The 23,725-nt window shown below is 40.0% G+C and overlaps 1 protein-coding gene and 1 long non-coding RNA gene across 17 annotated transcripts in view; one reads left to right on the top strand and one right to left on the bottom strand.

Annotated features, from left to right (window-relative positions):
- TCF4 (transcription factor 4) overlaps window positions 1–23,725 on the bottom strand; it is a 318,760-nt gene that overhangs the window by 145,731 nt on the left and 149,304 nt on the right. For all 16 annotated transcript variants that reach the window (XM_075185214.1, XM_075185193.1, XM_075185148.1 and 13 more), the window contains one exon: window positions 1,572–1,636. In XM_075185214.1, the coding sequence (XP_075041315.1) occupies window positions 1,572–1,636 (65 nt within the window). The remainder of the gene's footprint in view (window positions 1–1,571; window positions 1,637–23,725) is intronic.
- LOC142101130 (uncharacterized) lies at window positions 8,222–22,628 on the top strand. The gene is made up of 4 exons (XR_012678966.1): window positions 8,222–8,274; window positions 17,107–17,181; window positions 17,987–18,117; window positions 22,082–22,628. It is a non-coding gene; the product is annotated as an uncharacterized LOC142101130 (long non-coding RNA).

The raw sequence follows: 23,725 nt of genomic DNA, 5'->3' as shown, positions 1-23,725 counted from the left end.
AAAGATGAGAAGAAGCTAGGCAGCGCAAGGATAAAGAGAGAGCTAAGCGGCACAAGGCTGAGGAGAGGGAGCTAAGTGGTGCAAAGATAAGGAGAAGGAGATAGGCAGCGCAAGGATGAGGAGAGAGAGCTAAGTGGTGCAAAGATGAGGAGAAGGAGATAGGCAGCGCAAGGATGAGGAGCGTGAGCTAGGCAGCGCAAGGATGAGGAGAGGGAGCTAGGCGGCACAAGCATGAGGAGAGGGAGCTAGGCAGCGCAATGATGAGGAGAGGGAGCTAGGCGGCACAAGCATGAGGAGAGGGAGCTAGGTGGTGCAAAGATGAGGATAAGGAGCTAGGCAGCGCAAGGATGAGGAGAGAGAGCTAGGCAGCGCAAGGATGAGGAGAGGGAGCTAGGCAGCGCAAGGAGGAGGAGAGAGAGCTAGGCAGCGCAAGGATAAGGAGAGGGAGCTAGGTGGTGCTAAGATGAGGAGAAGGGGCTAGGCAGCGCAAGGAGGAGGAGAGAGAGCTAGGCAGCGCAAGGATTAGGAGAGAGAGCTAGGCAGCATAAGGATGAGGAGAGAGAGCTAGGCAGCATAAGGATGAGGAGAGAGAGCTAGGCAGCATAAGGATGAGGAGAGGGAGCTAGGCAGCGCAAGGATGAGGAGAGAGAGCTAGGCAGCATAAGGATGAGGAGAGGGAGCTAGGCAGCGCAAGGATGAGGAGAGAGAGCTAGGCAGCATAAGGATGAGGAGAGAGAGCCAGGTGGCGAAAAAATGAGAGGAGGGATCCAGGTGGCAAAAAGATGAGGAGAGGGAGCTAGGAGGCGCAAGGATGAGGAGAGGGAGCCAGGTGGCGAAAAGATGAGGGGAGGGAGCCAGGTGGCGAAAAGATGAGGAGAGGGAACTAGACAGTGCAAGGAAGACGAGCCTGGGAAAGATGGCTCGGAATTTTATTTGGGGGAAGAAGAAAAGCGAGCTAAAGTCAAAAACTGTATGCAGTAAAATGCTTCCCAGTATGTATATAAACCATGTTTGGGTGAGGGGGGGTCAGATATTTTATTATCCCTCCATGTAGACTATCAGTATACTCAGGGGGTTGTGTCTGCCACCTCCTTGCATGTTCTCCTTCCCAGACCTAGCATTGCCTCCAATCACATCATACATCTCCCTCACCTCTAGACCCCGCCCCAATCTACTGCCTTGTGAACTGATTATCACACCTCTATTACACTGACAAAAGAGTCCTGGAAGGATTCTAAAGAAAAACAGCAAAACAATGGAACTGTACTGAATGGGGAACACACCAACTAACTAATACCATCACAGAAACTAGGTAAAGTGCTATAAAAATACTGTAATACATTTATCCTTCATATTTACTATAGTCAAATACAAAAAGAAAATACAAATTACGGGTAGAGCCTCTTTCAACAAAGAAAACACATTAAAGGCTTTCAGTCAGATTGCGATAAATCAGATAAATGAACTCTCTATGCCCCACCCAAAACTTAAAATGGTGTTGGATTCCAGTGATCCTTCAAAAACATAGTCTAATGAGTACATTCCACTATAAAGATAGCTGTATGTCTTACCTGATGGCAGCCCTGTATGTCCGAATCTCTCCCGTAGCATGTGTACGAGCCTCTCTCTGTTTTACCTGTAAATGATGATGTAAAGCCAACGTTAGTCATCTATTAAACATGGCAGACCAGTGAGCACATGCAGTAACATACAGTAATGCATAAATGTCATTATGGTAAATGTATGCGCCATGCTAGCTTCTATATATACACAGATAACTGTCTCTTCAACATGTGAATCTTGGCCTTTGGCAATAATTAGTCAAATAAAGGTACAGATGACAAGGTAAAAATTTTGGTGGCCGTAATGCAGCTACTTCATTGGAAGCTTTATTAGAGCTCCCATGAGTCCTGTTTTTTCCTGCATAGTCCCTTTACTCCATCAGAAAAGGTTAACTCACAATACTTATTTTCCAATAATTGACACACGTCTGTATGGATTTCTCATTTCAAAATGATGTAGCAGGCATGTTCTCCCTGGCAGGAAGTGATGTCAGAGCTTGAGTGCGTACATATGCTCTATGACAGGAAGTGATGTCACAACCTAATCAGAGGCACTCTCGACCCGACAGGAAGTGATGCCATACCTTGAGCGCATAAGTGAGACCTGACAGATTTAATAGACATAAACCGCATTCTTTTTATGTTATAGTATAAGTTTTACAGTAACGTCTGTTCAGATATTTAAATTTTCCTGCAAAATGTGTCAAGTATCCTGAACTAAATGAGAAAATAAATTGCCTTAGGCCCCTCACCCATATTTGTAGTGCCATTTTTTAACTCTAGTAAAAGCATGTAAACAGGTACAGGAACGGAAGCTAATTACATTACATACCGGATTGCGCTAGCAGTCAGCAGCAGTTATGGTGGCATTTTTTGCATGCTGTCTGCACTATTTATTTGCATTCTCTGCAAATCAGAGCGCTGGGGTCAATATCCTCTATTAATCCCACCTGACTGCAAGGGCTGGGCACCAACATACATCCAATGTAATCTTCTCCTGGTGCCTTACTTCAGTCACAGCACAGTAATTCTACAATATTTACCAGAATCAGAGCAAAGCATTCCCATCATCACGAAATTGTATTTACTCTCAGCATATCCTACACACTATTATCCACTCTGAGACAATTATTCATTTCAGTTCTCAGTCAGAAAAGGCCGGGACATATGAAAATGTTTTTTAAAACATTCTAAGGAATGAATAGATGACACATTATTTTACACTTTCTGCATTATTGTCATTTTAAATTACATATAATGCCACAAAATGATAAGATAGACAGTATATGTCAGTGGTCAGGTGACCCTTCCGCTCCGGTCAGGATTGCCACAGGCAACAGTACGATTCTGCCTCTTGTCGCGACTGATGGAGAATTGGACTGATGTTCAAGGACAGTGAAAGTGGTCACTACTGGGACATTAAATACCAGGATGTAAAATACATATTTATGTAAGTTTATCTCTAAATATCCATCTAATCGTACACTAAGATAATTATATCACCCACCAGACTGTGATATTTCATGTATCATGTACTCAGCAGCAGCACATCCCTAGAATAAACAATGTATTCTAAAAGTTATTTTACTACACTATTCAATATCTTGCTCAGAGAAAGTCATCCAATTACAGATCACCAGTGACCAAGGTGCAGAGAAGGGGGGAAGGGGGGGGGGGGGCTGCCTGTATGTGGCCACGCCCCCATAGACGGCAATGGAATGCATGGGAAAGTGATCTCTAATGTGGATGGGGGAGAGAATGGGGTAGGTGCATGGAGATGGAGAGGGAGCTAGGCAGTACGAGGACTTCTTCTGCTTCATGGCTGAGTTGCTTTTGTTCCTAAACGCTTACACTTTCTAATAATATCACTTACAGTTGACCGTGGAATATTTAGCAGGGATGAAATTTCATGAACCTTCATATTGCAAAGGTGGCATCCTATCACAGTACCTCGCCTGAAGTCACTGAGCTCTTCAGAACGACCCATTTTGTATCACAAATATTTGCAAATGGAGACTGCAGGGCTAGGTGTTTGATTAATACACCTCTGGCAACGGGTCTGATTGAAACAACTCAATTCAATAATTAACAGGTTTGACCAAATACAATTTTGTCCATATAGTGTGTATATATATTTAATATATACCTGCTATATTTCTAATATCCATCATACCTATCGAATATATTTCTAAAATAGTTAAATCTATCTCATATAACCCCTTACCTAAGATATAAATTGTGCATTATTCAAATATGGTGTGGATGTAGTACTACTTGCGGCCACTAGAGGCTGCAGAGCTTAATCAATTATGCTGGAGCTCTCTTTTTTTTTTCCATATGAATTATGCTTTAATCCATCGATTTGTTATATGGGGGCACAAACAAAATTCCTCTCCTATACAGGAATGCCAATTGTCACAAGAAAGGTCTAGCTTACAAAAAGTACAGCTATTCAGGCCGTCTGTCCAATCACGGCCCTTCTGTGCTCCTGCACTACAGGCCACGTCGTACGTCTGTAAATATGGACTTATTTTGCAGCAAAACAAAGCTGTTCATTAAAACTGCTGCCTGTTTGTGTGACAGCAGCTGCAAGCCGCCCGTGTCACGGTGACACTTATTGGTGAGAATGGAGCGTAATCAATCACGGATTCTCCTGATAGCATTCTGGGTAACAAGCTGCAGGAAAAATCAGGCTTTTCCTTCTCACACTTCCCCAGAGTAAACTTCCTTCATGATCAGCATCATGATGGAACAGACACCTGGGAAAGAGAAATTGGGTTGGACTTTTGCCACCCGTTACCAAGTTTTACACCACTGAAGCGAGGACTTGAACTAGGCCCAAATCCTGCGAGGGGATCCGTGCCAGCCTTAATGATCTGATGTTTTCTGAAGGCTGCTGTCTGGTTCTCTAGACTATATCATAAAGGTCATAGTTTATATCCCAATCATATTCATTAATAGAGAGGTCTGAAGCAGCTGCTTCGGAAAATATCATAGCCCCCCCACCCATCACGGTTCTAAATTGGGGTGTCGGATTGGAAAAATGGTCGGTGCCAAAACACGTGTAATTAATTAGTGTGATATTTTTTTTTTTCTTAAGCAAAACAAGCTCAATTTAGTCTGGCGCTCTTACACATTTTTTGAGGTAACTGTGTGTTGAATTAACACCATCAAACAGACAGCTCCATTGTATGGTGAGGGGCTTCAAAATGGTGACTCCAGTGTCAGCATCTCACATCAAGAAAAAAAAATGAAAAAAATGTATATTTTCACTGTGACCTATGTTAATGTAAATGAGAATCACAATGTGGTCAGTCTCTAAAACATTTTGGGCCTCATTCATTAAGAAAATTAAAGCAAAAACAAAAAAAGTAACTTTGCACCTTGGGAAACCATGTGCATTGGAGGGGGAGCTAAATTTAAAATGTGGGGACAGATTTATAGTTGGGGTAGGGCAGGTCCTAGATCAACTTTAAATTTCAGTGTAAAAATAAACCTATCAAGTATTTGTGTGCTACGTGAAAAACAGCCAGTATTTACTTATGTGCAAAATAATAAACTAATTTGCACCCCTTACATTGTAACATGGTTTTGTCCAGGAGAAAACTTACTCCTTTTTGTGACTTGCTTTCCTTAAGGAATCAGGCCCTTTATGTTCTTTGGTCCAAAGGAAGCAAATAAAAAATAAAAAGCAGGTTACATTTTTGGTTTAAAACACATTTATACAGCAAAACACGCACAGCGATTCCTTATTCCAGGCACCCACTAAAGGTTTGTGCTTTTTTTACATACTTGCCAACCCTCCTGGAATGTCCGGGAGACTGCCGGTTTCCGGGTGGGTCTCCCGGATTCCCGGTAGTATATGGCAGTCTCCCGCGTCTGCCCACTTCCTAGTGAAGTGGGCAGAATTAGGCCCAAAATGCTGCGATTCTCCGGGAATCGCAGCACTTGGCCCCCGCTGTAACATGACGCGTCATTAAGTCACGGCGGCGGGTCCAAAATTATGCAATTTTCGGAGCCCCGCCCCACGCACGCCTACCTCCCCCCGGCAGCTCTCGAACGTCAACTAGACGAAGATGGCAAGTATGGTTTTTTTAATGTAAGACAAATAAACGCAAGAATAAACCTTGACAACTGCAAATGCGTTTCTCTTGCGTTTTTATTAGCATTAACAGCCCATTGTAGTCACCACCAATGCGTTTACCCGTGGTAAATGCCGGCGAATAGAGCAATACGAGTTCGGACTAGTGAAAACGTTGTATCCCATATAATACACACCTCCCAACTGCCATGATTTAGGTGGGACAGTCCTGATTTGAGGACAGCTTTGTCCCGTGGGTGGAAGATGGGAGGGATTCTCTGTTCATAAGCGCTCGGCATGTCCCAGGATTGGCGACACCCCCATTGGATCATGACCACTCCCCCATTGTGACGTGGACACGCCCCTGTCCCTATGCTGCCTACCCAGATGTTGGGATGTATGATAAATATCGCAATATAAGTGTAACATTTACACTATGGTTCTATGTGATAATGTATCCCCTACTGTATATCATAAGAATCCAAGGAACTCTGCATATACAGGTTACTGATCTCCAAGACGACTTCTAAAACCCGCAATAATTTAAAAACACACCGATTATAGGCAATAACATCAGAACTCACTGTTTATACAAATATTATTTACAGGAGTTTATAGAATGTATATCACTTTTGTATTATATTGTTGCAATTGCTGTTATGATATCAGAATTTATTCCGAATAGTGTTGATACTGCTATATCATGAGTAAATAGCCAAATTATACCGCAGAACTGCAATAAAATAACTGGACAAGTTAACTTGAGAAAATGCAGAGAAACAGGATAGGATATATTAAAAGTGCAGAGACAAAAAGGGCCCCTGTGGGACCAAGGGGCCCATAATGACCTCCAACCCTGTTTACTTTCCCTCAGATTCCCAGGAAGAAGCCTGCAGCTGGAGAGACTGATCTGCTCATAGCTCCAGTCGTATCATGAATCACTTTATCGGAGCTGTCAGTCACAGAAGAGGCAGCCATCTTGTGGCCTGAACCAATATTCACAAGAAGTTACTGGGGCAGCCATTTTGTGTGAGGAAATCAATGGGTTGCTAGCGAATTCATAGATTGCATTATCACAAATGATTGTACATGGCTGCCGACGGACCTCATTTTCGGCATCCAAAAGCACGGTCAAGCCAAACTGGGCGTGGTTGGGGAGATTAGTTACATGGACTAATTTATCACAGTTTCCCAAACCGGGAATGTTGACGGGTGTGGCGGTGCAGGCAATAGGCGCTCCTTCACTTCATCCAACAGTACCAGTTTCTTTTATGGTTTTTATTTTTATACAGGAAACTCAAAATCAAATTGCAGTTTAATATGCAATATAAGGGAAACATTATATGTAGTTAAATTCATTTTTTGCAAATTAATTCGTTTTAGCTAGCCAGACACTTCTCTCGCGCTAAAGGTGCTTCCACAAAAAGTTAAAAAAAAGCATGAATGTGTTAGATGTATGAAATAAGTTCCCCAAACTCCTCTCCTGCATTGACAAAACCACATCAGTGACTGCGTGTGATGCTCATGAGTGTCACAGGTGCATACAAAAATGCACACACAGGGCCTGATTCATTAAGGAATTTAGGCAAGAAATTTCTTACTTAAGTCTCCTGGACAAAACCAAGTTAAAATGCAAGGGGTGCAAATTAGTTTTCTATTTTGCACATAAGTTAAATACTGACTGTTTTTTTTATGTAGCACACAAATATCAACTTTAAATTTCAGTGCACGAATAAGCTATCAAGTATTTGTGTGTTACATGAAAAAATAGATATTATTTAACTTACATGCAAAATAGAAAACTAATTTGCACCCCTTGCATTTTAACATGGTTTTGTCCAGGAGACTTAAGTAAGACATTTGTTGCCTAAGTTCCTTAATGAATCAGGCCCATAGTTATTAATGACAAAATGTTAAAAAAAGTGTTTTTTAAATCTATTTTTAATTTGACCACCACAAGTACTGCCACTTTCTGCTTCGGGAACCGCCTCCCTTATTGGGTGACCTCTCGAACTCCCGATAGTCTGGCACACTCCCTGAAGCCAGTTCTAAGAAATGGTGGGCGAAGCCACCATAGGGGGAACTGGTAAATAAAGTTTATTTACCAGGAGGAGGTGTGCTACAAGAAAATGGCCGCTGCTATGCAGCACACTGATTATTTATTACATATTTTTCTCCCCAGTGTAGGGGAAAGGGATACAGATGGGGGAGAGGGGCTGAAAGACTGAGAGAGGGGAAGTGGCAGAGAGTACGTATCTATGAAATAAGGTCATTTTGAGAGGGATCTGGGCTAAACATTTTGCCAATATATTTTTAGATGCATACACAGAGAGAGGAGCTTTCCCATACATCACCCCCATTCAACAAGCAATGTCCAGTAAATCCATTTATTGAGTTTTGTCCTCCGGGAAGGGGGTGTGGTGGGAGGGGGCGGGCTGTGAAGGGAATCGTATCATTTTGACCCTGCCCTACATGACGAAAGTGACATTTTCCCACGGGAGGCGGGAGCCAAAATGATGCGATTCCTCTCAAATCGCAACATTGAGGCTCCCACCTGCCCACTTCACTAGGGTGCACTCCCGGGAGACCTACGTGGAACTTGGGAGTCTCCCGGACATTCCGGGAGAGTGGGTAAGTATGAGTAAATATCAGAAGCAGCAACATTTTGAACCCCCGCTCAGTTGCAGCCATCTTTACACATATAAATGATTGTACAAGAATAGATGCAAAACTTTACAAACACAAGAGCTGCAAAGCTGCAGTTTAGAAGCTTCATAAACGACCCTTAGAGCCCAAGTAGCTAAAATATTTAACTTAAACACAAAAACATAGAAGTGTAAACAGCAGATACATAATCCATTTGTTTACATTGTAGTGTACACAGTGTAAACCTTAGCAGAAGTTGCTTTAACGCTACCCCACTAGTGTGAGCATTACACGCAGTAAGGAGCACAGAAGACAACTTTAAAATTGTTTCCAGAGTTTAGTCTCCAACTCATCCATCTTGTGGACTAAGTGCATTTAATAATGCAAGTGGAGAAGTGTCAAAACTATGTCTGGTCTTTATTGTCAATTGACATGGTTTTGACCTAAGCATTTACTTATATATTTGTATATGCTCCTGCTCATGTGCTATGTACAAATTCCTTTCAGGTTTTTTTACATGAAACAAATAAATCAGAATGTTCTTAATACGCACTGTACATACATAATGTATTTTTATAGACTCTAATTTGCATACACATGTTCTGTGCTATCTAGTGTCATATATACCATTTAATGATGATGTTGTATCAATCATCACTATCAGTTGGCATTTAAACCTACCCCATACCTGCCAACTCTCCCGGAATGTCCAGGAGACTACCGAAATTCGGGTTGGTCTTACGGACTCCCGGGAGAGCAGGCAAATCTCCCGCATCCCGCTACTGCCGTCCCAAAATGATGCAATTCGCTGTGAATCGCGTCATTTTGACCCCGCCCCCCAAGGCAAAGCGGCATTCCCGTCGCGGGGGCGGTGCAAAAATTACATGTTAGGCCGCACCCCGCCCCCTACCACCCTCCAGTCACGCCCCTCTCCCGGAGAGAACTTGCCCAAAGTAGGCAAGTATGACCTACACCCTGTAGCTTGTGCAAATGATACAGCTAAAATAAGTGTGCTTACGAGGCACCCAGGGCTTGAAATGGCTGTGTCTGCTTTGGCACGCCCCCGGCACCCCCTTACCCTACATGGACTACATTCGTCATCTCCTACCCTCCCTCTCATTCTCATCCCCGCCCTTTAAGTCATTGACAGTCGTGTCGTTTGCATCTGGACATGACTTGCATGCAACTGCATTCATTGGCGTAAGTTCAATTTCAGAGCATGCGCAGAACGAATCCACGCAATATACGGCACGCATGGACCTACATCCAAACATGAATTAGTCCCATTATGCACATTTCAGATTCTTTTTGATTACCCCGGGTCAGACATGGGATAATGAACATGGCTTCAACCCGTATTGCAATCCTTCACACCGCACTTTGGTCCCGGGTATATCCCAGGCCGCTGCCTTTCACAGTGGACCTGTGTCATCAAGTTAAGTCTTTAAAAGGGGACAGCAGAGGGTCATCTAGATGACGTAGCAGAGGCCAAAGAGCTGTTTTTAACAGAACCCGGGTTGAATATCCCAGGAAGACCGCAGCGTATCAGGATCCAACACGGGAATAACCCTGGTCAATGACCCATTCACAAGAACTGGGTTATTCCCGGGTCCGTGCCTCTGTGTGAATGGGGTATTAGTCTGCTCCTAACACTTTGCCCCCCTAGACATTTAAAAATGGTGACAACCTCAACCACTGGAGTCAAATAATGTGGCATCCAATACTAATGAAGCCAAACGGATGTGGCGGTATAAACCAGGGTCGGTGAAGTACATTTATCCATAAAGTAAAAGATGGCATTATTATACATACAGGACCTAAAACGACACCGATAAATACAACATTTCCCTGGTATATATAGCAGGGAAGCTCACTGACAAAATGTGCTAGTTCTGCACAGAGCATGTATGAAATCAGCCTGGATTTGCAGATATTCCGCAGTATACATAATCTGCCATTGATCATTTAACTACAAATGTTTTCCTACGACTCCCTGCAGCTCTGTGGTTACCCTGCCCCACAGCATAATGTTACCAGAAGTAAGTATAAAATGCATGCTTAATGCAAAGCCCCCGTGTATTCTGGCAGGCTAATGTGATAATTTCTGGTACTTAGTTTCTGTTCCTAAGAGACCACATAATAGGAAAGTAGAAAAGTACATGTTTATTCTGATTCTGGAAATATATTTGTGAAACATGCTATCACGACAAGCCGTTTGTATTCTGCTGGTTGGCAGGCGGGGCTGGCAAACAAGTGACCCGTGGTACGGCAGCGCCCACATATTCTAACAACCGGCTATTATAGAAAGGTAGTCTAGCCTTAGATGGCTGCAGACATACAGCCAAATAGGTGGTTAAAGAGATATAGCACCCATACTGTGAAATATATTAGAGGTAATAGAGGAGACTGTGGTGTGTACCTATGAGGAGGAGCCGTGAGGCTTCTGTATTGGTGGGCAGCAGAATGACAAGACACGCCCCCGAGGAGTGCTGTAACCATATATATGTAGATAAGACCACTGTGTAAAGTTCTCATAGAGGTGATATCGCTGGTTTGCAATTGACCTCAGGTAATGACCAGCTAAAAATCTAATTATTGAGAGTATCAAGGTTTCTTTAATGTGTAAAGAGGACTATTATGTAAAAAATGCAAATAAATAAGGTTATGCCTATAATAACACTCCTATTATCCGATCTATAAGTCCCCCTAAGACTGGTACATGTCAAATAAGAATATCATTTACAATCCTGTGATTACATTATAGGAGTCTGAAGAACTACAACCTTTGGCACCTCAAATGTTCTTCACCCAACATCTTGTTGTCTCACAGTTTCTGTAGCAGACTGAACATTGTAACCCTATTATTTTTAAATCCAGCTCTGTCATACATATGTATTATACAAGTGACATGTATATGTGTATAAATATATCCTTATATAACAAGAGAAGTGTTGTCACTCCTGTAAAATACAGTATATCCTAATATTTGGTCAGCAGTGATGTCCCCTGTGTCACATGACTCACTCTGAAAGTGTTGCATGATGGAAGGTATTGCGGTCCTCATACAAGCAAATTGTTCAATGCCAAATTGAAACATGTATATTATAAGGAATAATGTATTGCCTACTTTAAAATAAAGTAGGCAATACCCCTTATAAAAGCAAAATAATTCAATATTTTTATACTGGAAAATAAAAAATACTATATTTGATCAATCTTTTCTTTGCTGAAAATGTCTATTCTCTGTTTTTTTTTCCGTATATTCAGGAGAATAATGTTCTGTAAAAATCCCATGTAAAGATTACCTTGTAAAACATGCCACACATTAATAGCCTGCAAAACTCCATTAAGAGTATTACAACACATTCTGCTAAGTATTTCAGTCAGTTCATATGTACACCTGCGCTACCATGTCATACTACATCCATTACATATAGTGTCATGCACTGACATGACGACACCAGAGGTCGGGGCTTACAAAGTCCATAATTTACCCCTGTTGCTCACAAACAAGACAGGCGGCCATTTTGCAAGCCGAACCAATATACAGAGGAAGCCTATCAATCCAATAGGAATTAGTGACATAACTAATAAAGCTCTTTATAACTAATATTCATGAAATATGACTATATGCACAAGGCATTTGGTCCCAGTTCTTGGGAATATTGATTCAGCTTACAAAATGGCTGCCTCCACCCTGTAAGAGGATTTCATCAGAGCTATGTAACAATATACAAGTAATACATATCAGATACCTCAGGAATTGGACAACCAGATTATAGGAAAAGCTTTCTATGCGAATATATTTCTCATGTTCACTCAGTTTTGTATTATCCGCAGTCATTTGCTGTCAAATGTCTTTATATCAAAGATATTTCACAACAGAGAAAATACGGGCTGTACAATAGCACAGTGGACACTGGTTCATGGTCCTCTGGGTTTGGTTTCGGCCAGGGCCCTATCTGTGTGGAATTTGAATGCTCTCCCCCTGTACCCACGGGACTCCTTTGGGTGCTCCAGTTTCCTCCCACACTCCAAAAACATACTGGTAATATAATTGTCCCAATAAGTGTGGTTGTGAATCTCTAATAACCAGCTCCATTGTAAGGTCAGTAACTGACGCAAATTACTAAAATATTATTTGTTTGTAAACGTACTGATAATTGTATATATTCTTATATTAATCCACCTCACTCAACATGAATGTGTTTAAAAATAGAAATTTTTTTAAGAAAAACTAAAATTCCCTATGATGTAACCCAAACAGCAAATCATTACAATAGATATATACACAATTAAAAAACTACAATAAAATAAATTGATATCAACCACAAGAGGAAACAGTTGCACCCACTATTTACACTATACAACTCCATCAAGCTTCAAGTACATTTTGTATGGCGTATATTAGTATATATGTATATATATATATATATATATATATATATATATATATACACACACACACACATATGTATATATATATATATATATATATATACATGCACACACACACACACATATATATATATATATATATACACACACACACACACACACATATATATACACATATATATATATATATATATATATATATATATATATGCACACACACACACATATATATATATATATATATATATACACACACACACACACACACATATATATATATATATATATATATATATGCACACACACACATATATATATATATATATATATATATATATATGTATAACAGTACTATTTTTGCTCTCTCTCCCATGGCGCAAATAACTCAGAATTTGCTATTTATAGAGAACTGAAAATAAAACAGCCTCCGTTTGTAATCCCCATGTACAGTATGTACAATATCTGCTACAACAAAGACAAAAACAATCTATACACACTGTAACTATATACAGAGTAAATCTACGTATATACTGTAAATATATATATATTTTGGGGGGTTAAATCAACTCCTGTTTGTGCAGGGGGGAGGATAAGAGACCAGCATAGACATGAATCATTCCCAGTAATGTCAGTGTTTCCATGACATCAATGGGCACCGATCCAACGCTGTGTAGAAGGCTGGAAGGTACCGACAAGGCACAGAAGACAGTCACATCCTGACTTTCTTTCTTTCTTATTTTTTTTTTTGATAAAGGATTATGCTCTTTGTAAAGATCTCATCTATAATTTCCTCTATTACCATCAAAAACACAGTTTACCAAATCAAAGGCTACAGAGGACTAATGTGGGGATAAACTTTTCTCCTTTATCATAGAACATCTTCAATCTTCTTCTTGACTACCGGAATTCATTCAATTGCCAGTGAAACTAAAAGCAAAAAAACAATAAAAAAAATATAACATAAAATAAATGAAATAAAAAAATAAATAAAAATGAAATAACCCCACATGAATGGGATACTGTACACTGGAAGCACCGGCACTTGTGAAACATTCCAGATAACCAAACCACACCACGGTCAGAAAACCCAGGCAAATGATACTGTCCTCTTCTGCTAAATCTCGTCTTTGGCTTGGTATAACGTGTATATAATAATTACATTCAATTGAGAGAAGAATATGAATTGTAGACATTATCTTGGAGATTATTATTAGAGTATATATTGATAGAACTGATGCATAACATAAACCAGGATTAAATAACCTGGCAAAATATTAAATTATTCTTTCATTCTGCCCTATCCTTGGCTGGCAGCGTGTATCTGTAAAATGTGGCGTTTAATGCAAATTATTGCTTTTTTGTTTACCCCCTTGTTGCGTTATAAGTTACGGGAATCACATTTAACCCTTTTAGGGAACAGCTGGTGAGCTGGCAAATAACATATCTTCTGGGTCTACGTACCCAAAAAAAAAAAAAAAAAAAATGACTACGACACATGTAAAAGATGAGTATTCCGTTCTATATTTTCCTCAATCTGCATTGTCTGGCAATCTCATTGTTCCCAGAAAGCACAAAATTCTGTGGTGAGGCGAATGGAGGAGGCTTTTTCTATTTTTTTTTTGGATGCTAATTCTTCAACAGAGCGAGTTAAAAAAAAAACAAAAAAAAAACCAAACAACAACACAACATCAAAACAGGACATATTTATTAAGAGAAAGGCAACCGGAGTGATATATATCCCAGACGTAATCACTGCGGATTTTTCTAGACAAACCTCCAGCACTAGTATGCGGCAGTCGCTGCGGATATTTTTTGGCACAGAGACCAAGGTGGCAGTGCCAAGCCCCATGGCTAAATCTACTTAAATAAGGCGAGCTTCTAGCATTAATTGCTCAATAAGTATACAGCGCACAGCACTACTGAACTCGCCTTAAAAAAAAAGGAAGAGAGCCACAAAGAGTTTCTTGTTGACGGAGACCACAAACAGCAAAATAACCTGCCCTAGAAATATACATTCTGATCTCATGAAGATTTTTTCTTCCGAAGATCTCACGCTGTTTGTTCTCTGCACAAGACGTTGAAGAGGTGGCAATGACCTAATGAGGTTTATTGCAGGTCCTGAAATATACAGATGACTTTCTTAGATCAGGTGCTAGATCTGAACTTCCCTAATACATCACTACATCAGCAAATCGATTTCCTGGCTATATTCAGGCTTTAAACACAGGAACGTCGGGATAACGATTATAGGTCCTGTGTTATCTACATTAGATTTATTTTAAACCTGTCTATACGGTAAACCTTCATAATTACACAGTAGTGAGCAGATTTTATAATTCAACTTATCACCATTACAGAACGTTTTTTTAGATCGATAACCCACTAAAGCAACGGCGATAATTCTGATACGGTGGCACCCAATTTATAGCCGGTAGTCAATTTAACTGGGTCTTGGGAGTCAAATCCACAGACATCTGCAACCCATGCTGTTCAGGAACACAATAGCGATGCATAGAAAAGGTTGAACTGTAAATGTGTTAGGGATCCTGCACTCTTTAACCCCTTGGGTACTTGAAGATTCACAATAGGGTGCAACCGAAAAAAGTTATTGAAAAATAATGCTTTAAACAAAATGCCTTACTCTTTACATTTCTAAACCACTTTAGAACTATTATACATGAGGATATATATATATATATATATATATATATATATATATATATATTTATTTTTTTTTATTTTTTTTTTGAGAGTAATCACTGTATGGTTTTTTATGAAATTAAATATAATGCACTGTCTATTAAATAACGTTATCAATTGATTGATCTGGTTCCTCTGTGGTTCAAACAAAGTGGCACAGGCAGAAACAGAACCCACTATACGTTATATGCAGGAGCAGCAGATGTTCAGGAAATAAGGGGGCATAATTCCAGTTTTGGAGCTTTCTAAGAATGATATTTTCTTCCAATTATATTATTGTGTGTCTGGTACAGGGTGGATGGAACAGAACAAGATCCTGCAGATCTCTTTAGAGATTAGTAAATTACCAACGTGCAAAATATTAATTAACACAAAATGTACATCAGTAGGACAACACTGATAAATTGCGTGTCAACTATATTTTTTATTTTACATTTCTATTTGTCTAAAGTAAATATTAAAGTACCAATGTGTACAAATATTATTCTTATAAGACTTTACTTGGTTTATATAATAGTGCTAGTAAATCAGTTAGCGAAGTTAAAGTGTGATTAATCGCTCACAATATAATATATTACCTGGGGGGGTGGCAAGTGGTAAGGAAAATGAGAGAGATCATTTTGGTGGGGTGTGACATCATTGGCGGTGTAGCCAATGAGAATATGAGAGACAGCAGGCAAAGACGTTGCAGTCAAAGCCCCCGAACCACCCACCGTATAAATTGAGTATAATCAAAATTATATTTTTCTGATAATGCAGCTATAAACTCAATTTGATAGTTTTCATTTAAATTTGGGATGTTCCTCAATAAAATAGGTATATTGTATTTACCACCCCAGCCAAAACAGATATTCAAATATAGTGTACTACTTAGTACTATACTAAACAAATGACACAGTCTGTTAGACAGAAAGGCCCTGAGAAAGTAAGGCAAAAAAAGGAGTAAATGTTCTCTGGGACAAACCATGTTACAATGCAAGGGGTGCAAATTTGTTTATTATTTTGCACATAAGTTAAATACTGGCTGCTTTTTTCATCTAGCACACAAATACTTTTTTTAGATAGATTATTTTTACACTGAAATTTAAAGTTGATCTAGGATATCTGCCATCACATTTTAAATGTATCTCCCCCTTCGATGCAACATGGTTTTGCCCAGGTGCAAAGTTACTCTTTTTTTATGCTTTGCCCAAAGTGTGCAGACAATTTCATTTTTAAAACGTTTAAGCCAATGCTTTTAATGGTACAGATCCTTGAAATTGTTTCAAATTGGTTCTTCAACAACCGATACTGAAGTTTGAAAATTCCCCAAAAATTCTCGAACTGTGAACTTCAATTTAAAATTTTGAGTTGCCAGCTTAGAAGTTATAAATTACATGACATAGCGGTCGAACCCAAAAATCAATTTAAATATTTTCAACACTGTTTAGACTTAAATTTTGAGCTTGTGGAACAGGATCAGTGTGATCTAATTTCAATCTGGCTTAAATAGTTTGAGTATCTATCGCCGGGTATGGCAAGTGCTAACCTTCTGTGATGGGGAAGAGAGCGATGGTAGAAGTACCGGGCTGTCCGATGATTGCCAACACCATCTCAGGATGGCGTTAGATGTGGGTGCCTACAGGAAAAAATGCTTTATTTTCAGTTTGTTTGTTTGTTTTTTTACTATGTTTTTCATTTATTTAGTCTTTAACTTGAACTAATTTTGCTTATATATAGAATCTGAAAGTGGACCAGAATCCCTGGCTTCCAGGTCTAGTGCGCATACCCAATCCAGGACTGGCGTGGCGCGTGGTAAGAATCTAGCCAGAATCACTAGGTATCTGAGCATTGCCCTGGTATCATTTTCTTAATAAACTGGACAAAAAAAAAAAAAAGATTTTCTATCGCTGTTATATGGAGAAGCTACGTGAAAATGTCAGGTCTACTAAAAGCTGATTTATGTACTGTAGACTAGTGTCCGGTGAGAGCAAAACCCTTTCCATGGCAAAATGATCCTTGTTCTGATTGGCTAAAAAGGCTGTTCTCTGCTGTGGTTACTTAAATAATCCTGGATGTTCCACAGTTTTCACAGCAATGTCAGAGTTCATGTGAAAAGATGATGGACAGGAATACATGACCTTCTAGCTAAACTGACCTGGCAATTCCCGTTCACACTTAAAATCTGCAAAATGTCATTTGTAGATTATACTACAGCAGGTTTCAAATATACGGTCCCATTGATATGGGCATTAGGCCGTTATATTTTATGTGTAAAGTATGTGTATTCTATGGATATACTAAAAAATATCCATGTTGGGTTTCGCTAAAAGCAAGGGTAATTCCCATGCAATCCTCTGTTTTAAGATCCCCACCTTCGCAAATCATGTGCTTACCACCCAAAAAGTGCAGAGAACGTTACATGTAATATGTAAAAAATGCTTTCATAGTCGATAACAATAGGCGATTTGTGGCACCTCTTAACAATGCTCAGCCAGCAAAAGTTGCCCAAACCTAATATATTATGATGATGAGCAGTTTGAGTTCAGCATTGTGCTACTAACAGCATAAATCACTGCTGTTCTTATAACCCCCCATCGTACCTATTGTCCTATTCCAGACCAGGGGAATAGAAACAGCTGAAGAGGTAACAATGGACAATGCCCATGGAATACAACATGGATGTTTAAACAAACAGACCAGCAAAAAACAAACACACAGAAAAACAAAGAGTGTCAATTTATAGCAAAGGTAAAAAATATTCTATTATTTTATTTTTTTCCGTGTGTAGATCATTGATTATCGATATGCGTAGAGTTGATTTTAGATCAATCACCAAAGACCGGTTTTGTGGCACAATACATATTTACAGGTTTCAAGTGGAGATATGTACACTTTTTAAGACATTCTTGAATTTGTAGAGAGCAGCGAGGCTTTTAAATGGTCCAAATGGATCAGAAACATACACCACCTTGGAAGTGGGGGAGACACTGCTCCGTCCAACTCCAATTAGGCTCAAATAAGATAAAGGAGCAGATGCCAAGCGGGACGTAGGCCAATTTGAGCAGTAAATCTTGCATGAAATCGTCCTGCGCACGTTCAGAAAGCAAACGGACGCAGATGGGTCTACGCAGACCAGTGCGTGGCTGACACTGCACCTAGAGACGCGGACGGGCGAGGGAAGAGATGTTCTAAGTGCTGAGTTAGCTGAGTAGACACACCAAGAGGGGTAAAACAAATGATTGATGATCTAGGTGGACGACAAAAATGGTCAAGAGTGAGGCAACTACAGTTTAATGCCAACAAATGCACAATCATGGGTCTCAAAACCCAAAGGCTAAATATAGTATTATGGTCACTATAATGGAAACTACTGAGGAGGAAAGGTATCTAGGAGTCACTATTTCAGGTGACATAAAGGCAGGTAAGTAATGTAACAAAGCAATGAGGAAGGCAAGTCAGAGTCTTGGGAGAGGAATCAGTAGCAGAAAGAAAGAAGTAATAATACCACTGTATAGGTCATAGGTACAGCCTCATCTAGAATACTGTGTTCAGTTCTGGAGGCCATATCTCCAGAAGGATATAAATACATAAAATGCATAGCGGGGAAGTTTTCCCCAAATAACACACCCTGTGACATAACCTTTACCAAACCAATAAAGACACGGACACCAAATTAAAGTTGGAATGAATAACGGTATTTATTAATATTTAACCTAATAGGACTGTAAGGCGGACTAGAGCAGGGCAGTCAGGAACGCAAAACCAATAAAGATGGAAAGGTCAGACCATAGTACCACCAACCCAGGATCATACCTTATCTATTGGCCGGTGCTAAGATCAAGTCCAACGGCAAGACTACGCCCCCTATTAACTCCGCCAGTATAAACCATACAAAACTGGCCCAATGGTCCTCCTAATATACGGACCAACCATGGTATGACACCATAACCACAGAGGGGTAGGGCCTATGACAAGATCACCCGAGCACCATATGCACAGTTACAGACTGCACTGCTCTTCTACTCTAACCAACCACAACTCCAAAGATATCCATGAAATTGCAGGGAGGGCGGGAGGAATCCGGAAGCAGGAAGAACTTTATCTTCTGTGCACTGACTTATAACTGTGTATAAGTCCCAACCCCTTCCTGCTCCCATTGGCTGACAATCCAGGAATCCACAGATCATAGGTTCTTTGGTAAGTCACTCACCCGCATGATTTTAACTGCGTTTAGTCTAATGGACACACTTCTCTTAGAGACTGTACAAAGAAGGACAACTATAATGGTGCATGGTCTATAGTACAAAACTTACCCGGAAAGACTAAAAGATCTTAATATGTATAGTTTGGAGCAGAGAAGGGAAAGGGGGGGACATAATCAAATTCTATGTTTCTATGTGTACAGTAACGTCATGCTCACACACATGTGGCTCATACAGACCTACAGAAACATGTGCAGATGACTGTTAGGAGGCGATTCTTAAATCTACATAGTTATGAGCGTGTAAACTAACAAACTGTGTTAGATACAAGATTATAATAATTGCTGTGTGAAGTGAAGTCAGAACCCAGTGACACTGTGTTTTCCTATCAGCAGATCTTCCTGTAATCCTTATGTCCCATCTAAGGTAGAGGAGAGGAAGTAGAACATTTCTGCAAATAAACAACAACTCAATAAAAAAGCCATTTGTGTAAACATTAAAAATGGAATAACTCTTCCTGTTGAGATGAGTGCTGTTACATAAACACACTTCCAGGGAACAAGCCACACGCCTTGCAAAATAACAGAGTTTATAAAGCAGATAGTATATTAGTATAAAACGCGTCGGAGGGGTTCTTAACTTTGGGATTGCTATCCATATCATCATGCTGTATATGGTGATAATTTGAGTACAAGAAATTAATAAACTAATGGTTAATCCTATTATTTTGGACAGCTACAGAGTGTCCTAACAGTTATTTAGTAGCTAAACTTAACTTGCAGCCAACTATACAATATTTTTTAAAAAATGCACAGTTTATTCAAAACCAAACCGTGACCCCAAAGCTGACTCCACAACGTAAATCAGGATACAGAGGACAAGGAAAGAGTCTGCCACTTTGAGGTGAGCTTCCACCTATCTCATAAAGTAGGACCCCATTAACCAATGGCTGGGGTGCAGTGTAAAATCCTTTTTGGCAACAGGATTAGATTTCCACCAAAACTTATGTCTTTGAGGAGCAAGATGGCGATGTTTGCGGAAGACCAGAAATATGTTCTGGCCAATGGTAAGGGGGGGGGGGGGGGTAGCAAGGGCATCCCCTGCATAGGCAAACCGAGGGGGGGGGGGGGGTCCTAGTGCCTGAAAACCCCCCTCCAAGCCTGTGGCACTGTAAAATTGAGGTGGCTGGACCATGCCTCCACTTCACACGGCTCTGCTTGAAAAGGGAGAGCTGCGTGCACCTAACAGTAGTGCCCATGTATATTATGGTGATAGGAAGAGTTGGAGAGCAGACAAGCAATATCTAAAATTATAGCCACACCCCCATGCATGCTGGTCACGCCCACTGGTGACGTGGTGTGGAAAACCCCTCTACAAATCCTGCGTTTGCCCCTGCCCTGCACGTTATGGAGAAGGTGCAGGGATTTATCTTATTTTGCAAAGCAGTGTAAACATGCTATTTACCAAACTAGATTATTGAAATGAGATAAAAGGGTGGAGAGGACTCATTGTTAGTGGTGGTCCTCGATGGGCAGAGGGGTCTACGGCCATTACCAATACACCAAAGGACTTGTTTTTTATACCAATTCTGAGCTCAGGTCTCACTCTATATTTTTAATGGTCAATACATGTAACGGAAACAAAAGCCCAAAATCAAACAACCGAATAAAAAGTAATGAATGCATTAAAAACACTTTTTTAATTTATTCTTTCAATGAAATATTTTGAAACAACACTGCATTGATGTTTTTAATGCTTTTCTTCTTTTCTTCCATCCTGAGATGACGTTAACAGAACAGTTATCGCAGCATTAACTGTAGCGGCACAATACTAGTTAAACAGGTTTCCTCATGCAGAGGTGCTCGCTGGCGGTAACGCCTTTGATACATAGGGTGATGTGATGTCACAAATGCCACCCCCCATCAAACATAACATTTTATCAGCCCCAAAAATATGTATTCACTGAGATAGACTATTATTCTATTTTCTGTACTTTTTATTGGTTCAGAGCGGACGACTACAATTCGGAACAGCACAAGGCGAAAATGAAGATTTACGCCGCCTATAAAACACAAACGCAGAACACTTCTGCTAGCATTGTTCGAGTAATATTATTTTTAAATGTTAAGATCCTGTAACCTTCGAAACTGCTGCACTAGGTTAATGGAACAATAGTTCTATATCTAAGAACGTGTTCTGTCTAAGATATGACACAATTAAACATGTTCTGGTCACGCTTGGTAATGCTCAAGCGTTCGTTATGCGTTGTACGATAACGGAGAAGCTGTCTGGTAACTGCAGGTGCAGTATATTATGAGACACTTGCACGATCTGTAACTGTATATCCAGGTTAAGCTAAATGGTTTTGACATGCCGTCTACCACGGCCAATGACATGGATAATGCTTCTTAACGTGGGTAAAATCCTGTGGCATATAGGTCACTCTCTTAAGGGGCATCAATGCTGTTTTCTCCTCTTTTGCATTTCCACCACGATCCTTCATTTTGCAGCCTGGAGCGGAGACTGAACTGCAAGAAAGGAACCCACTGCTCAAAGCGAAAATCCGCTTCCAGGACAATCCATTATATCTGACAAGCTAAATGTTCCATGGTGTACCATATGGCATCAGAGCCGGCCCAACGATGGAAGAGAGAGACTCAGCACATGCATCACTATTATGGAGTTTGGCTACAGACTCAAGTTGCATTTACTTTATTTCATATTTATTTGGTTCTTACAAATACTTAACCTTTAAATCTACAGCCAAAAAAATGCCACGGATTAAAACGTTTTGGCTGCAGGAAAGAAAATGTTTTGGATTCATACATGATGGTGTCTAAAAATAAATAAGTAAAATCTAAAAGACAAAAAAACAACAACAACAATAACAACAACAACAACATGGATGTACGGCATGTAAACTGTAAAATATGATCACATAAGTGACATACAGACATTAAACATGTCAATATACATCAAACTATTGGAAACTGATATGCTGGATGTGGGTTACAACAGGGCCGGCATTTAAGAATTCTCTAAATAAGGTTTTTAGCTTCTTTATCATAAAACTCAGAGAAAAAAAATGTGTCAGCTGTGAATTTACATGGACTGTTTGCGTGCAAATTTCAGCAGGTTGTGGTTACCAGTTGCAATTTTTGCTCAGTTGTATTAAAGGGTTTGTTCACTTTCAACGGCCAATCCTACCCTTAACATCTGGTCAGGCCTTCAGGGGGCTTACCTAAACTAACTTTACAGCTGCCTGCATCCTTCTTCCAATGGAAAGAACTCGAATGGTGGCAACTGTATTGGACAGCGTGGCCGGGGTAGATGCATGAGAAACGGGAAGCCACTAATTCCCGTTATGCATGAAGGTCACACGGAAAACCAAAAAGAGTGCACAAGTTTTCCAAGAGATGCGTGATACATGGAGATAAGCAGCTGACCAAGGATTGAGGTTAGGATTGTGAAAGAGAATGAAAAGGAATTATTGAGACGATATGACTTGAGCCAGGATGGTGGAGTATCACATATGCCAATGGAGAAGTGGGTATCATAAAGAATGAGGTGGTCAACTGTAGCACACAAGACAAGGAGGATTACAATGGAGTAGGGTCTCTCAGTGAGTTATTTGATACTCTAGAAAGAGACGTTTCTGTAGAAAGTATCGAATGGAATGAGTCAAGTAAACAGTTAAGGAAGATAATTGTAGACCATGTATTACAACATTTTACAGCGATAACAGATGAGAAATAGGGAAATAGTAGTACAAGACAAGGGAATGTTCAAGGGGATATTAAAAAGAGTTTTGGGCTGTACAGTTGCTGTAAAGAACAGCTACAATGTAAAGTAGTGAACCGTTATGATGCAAGGTAATGAGTTGTTGTAATGTAAGCTATGATGTCAGGTAATGAGCATCTATGATATAAGGTGATGAGCAGTTATGATGTAAGATGATGAGTAGTTATGATATCAGGTGATGAGCAGTTATGATGTCAGGTGATGAGCAGTTATGATGTAAGATGAGCAGTTATGATGTAAGATGATGAGTAGTTATGATGTAAGATGATGAGCAGTTATGATATAAGATGATGAGTAGTTATGATGTAAGATGATGAGCAGTTATGATATAAGGTGATGAGCAGTTATGATGT

The sequence above is a fragment of the Mixophyes fleayi genome, chromosome 1, assembly GCF_038048845.1.
Source record: "Mixophyes fleayi isolate aMixFle1 chromosome 1, aMixFle1.hap1, whole genome shotgun sequence".
NCBI classification, from domain to species: Eukaryota; Metazoa; Chordata; class Amphibia; order Anura; family Limnodynastidae; genus Mixophyes; species Mixophyes fleayi.
The sequence above is the reverse complement of the archived record's forward strand: the minus strand, read 5'-3'. Positions and strand labels throughout refer to the sequence as shown.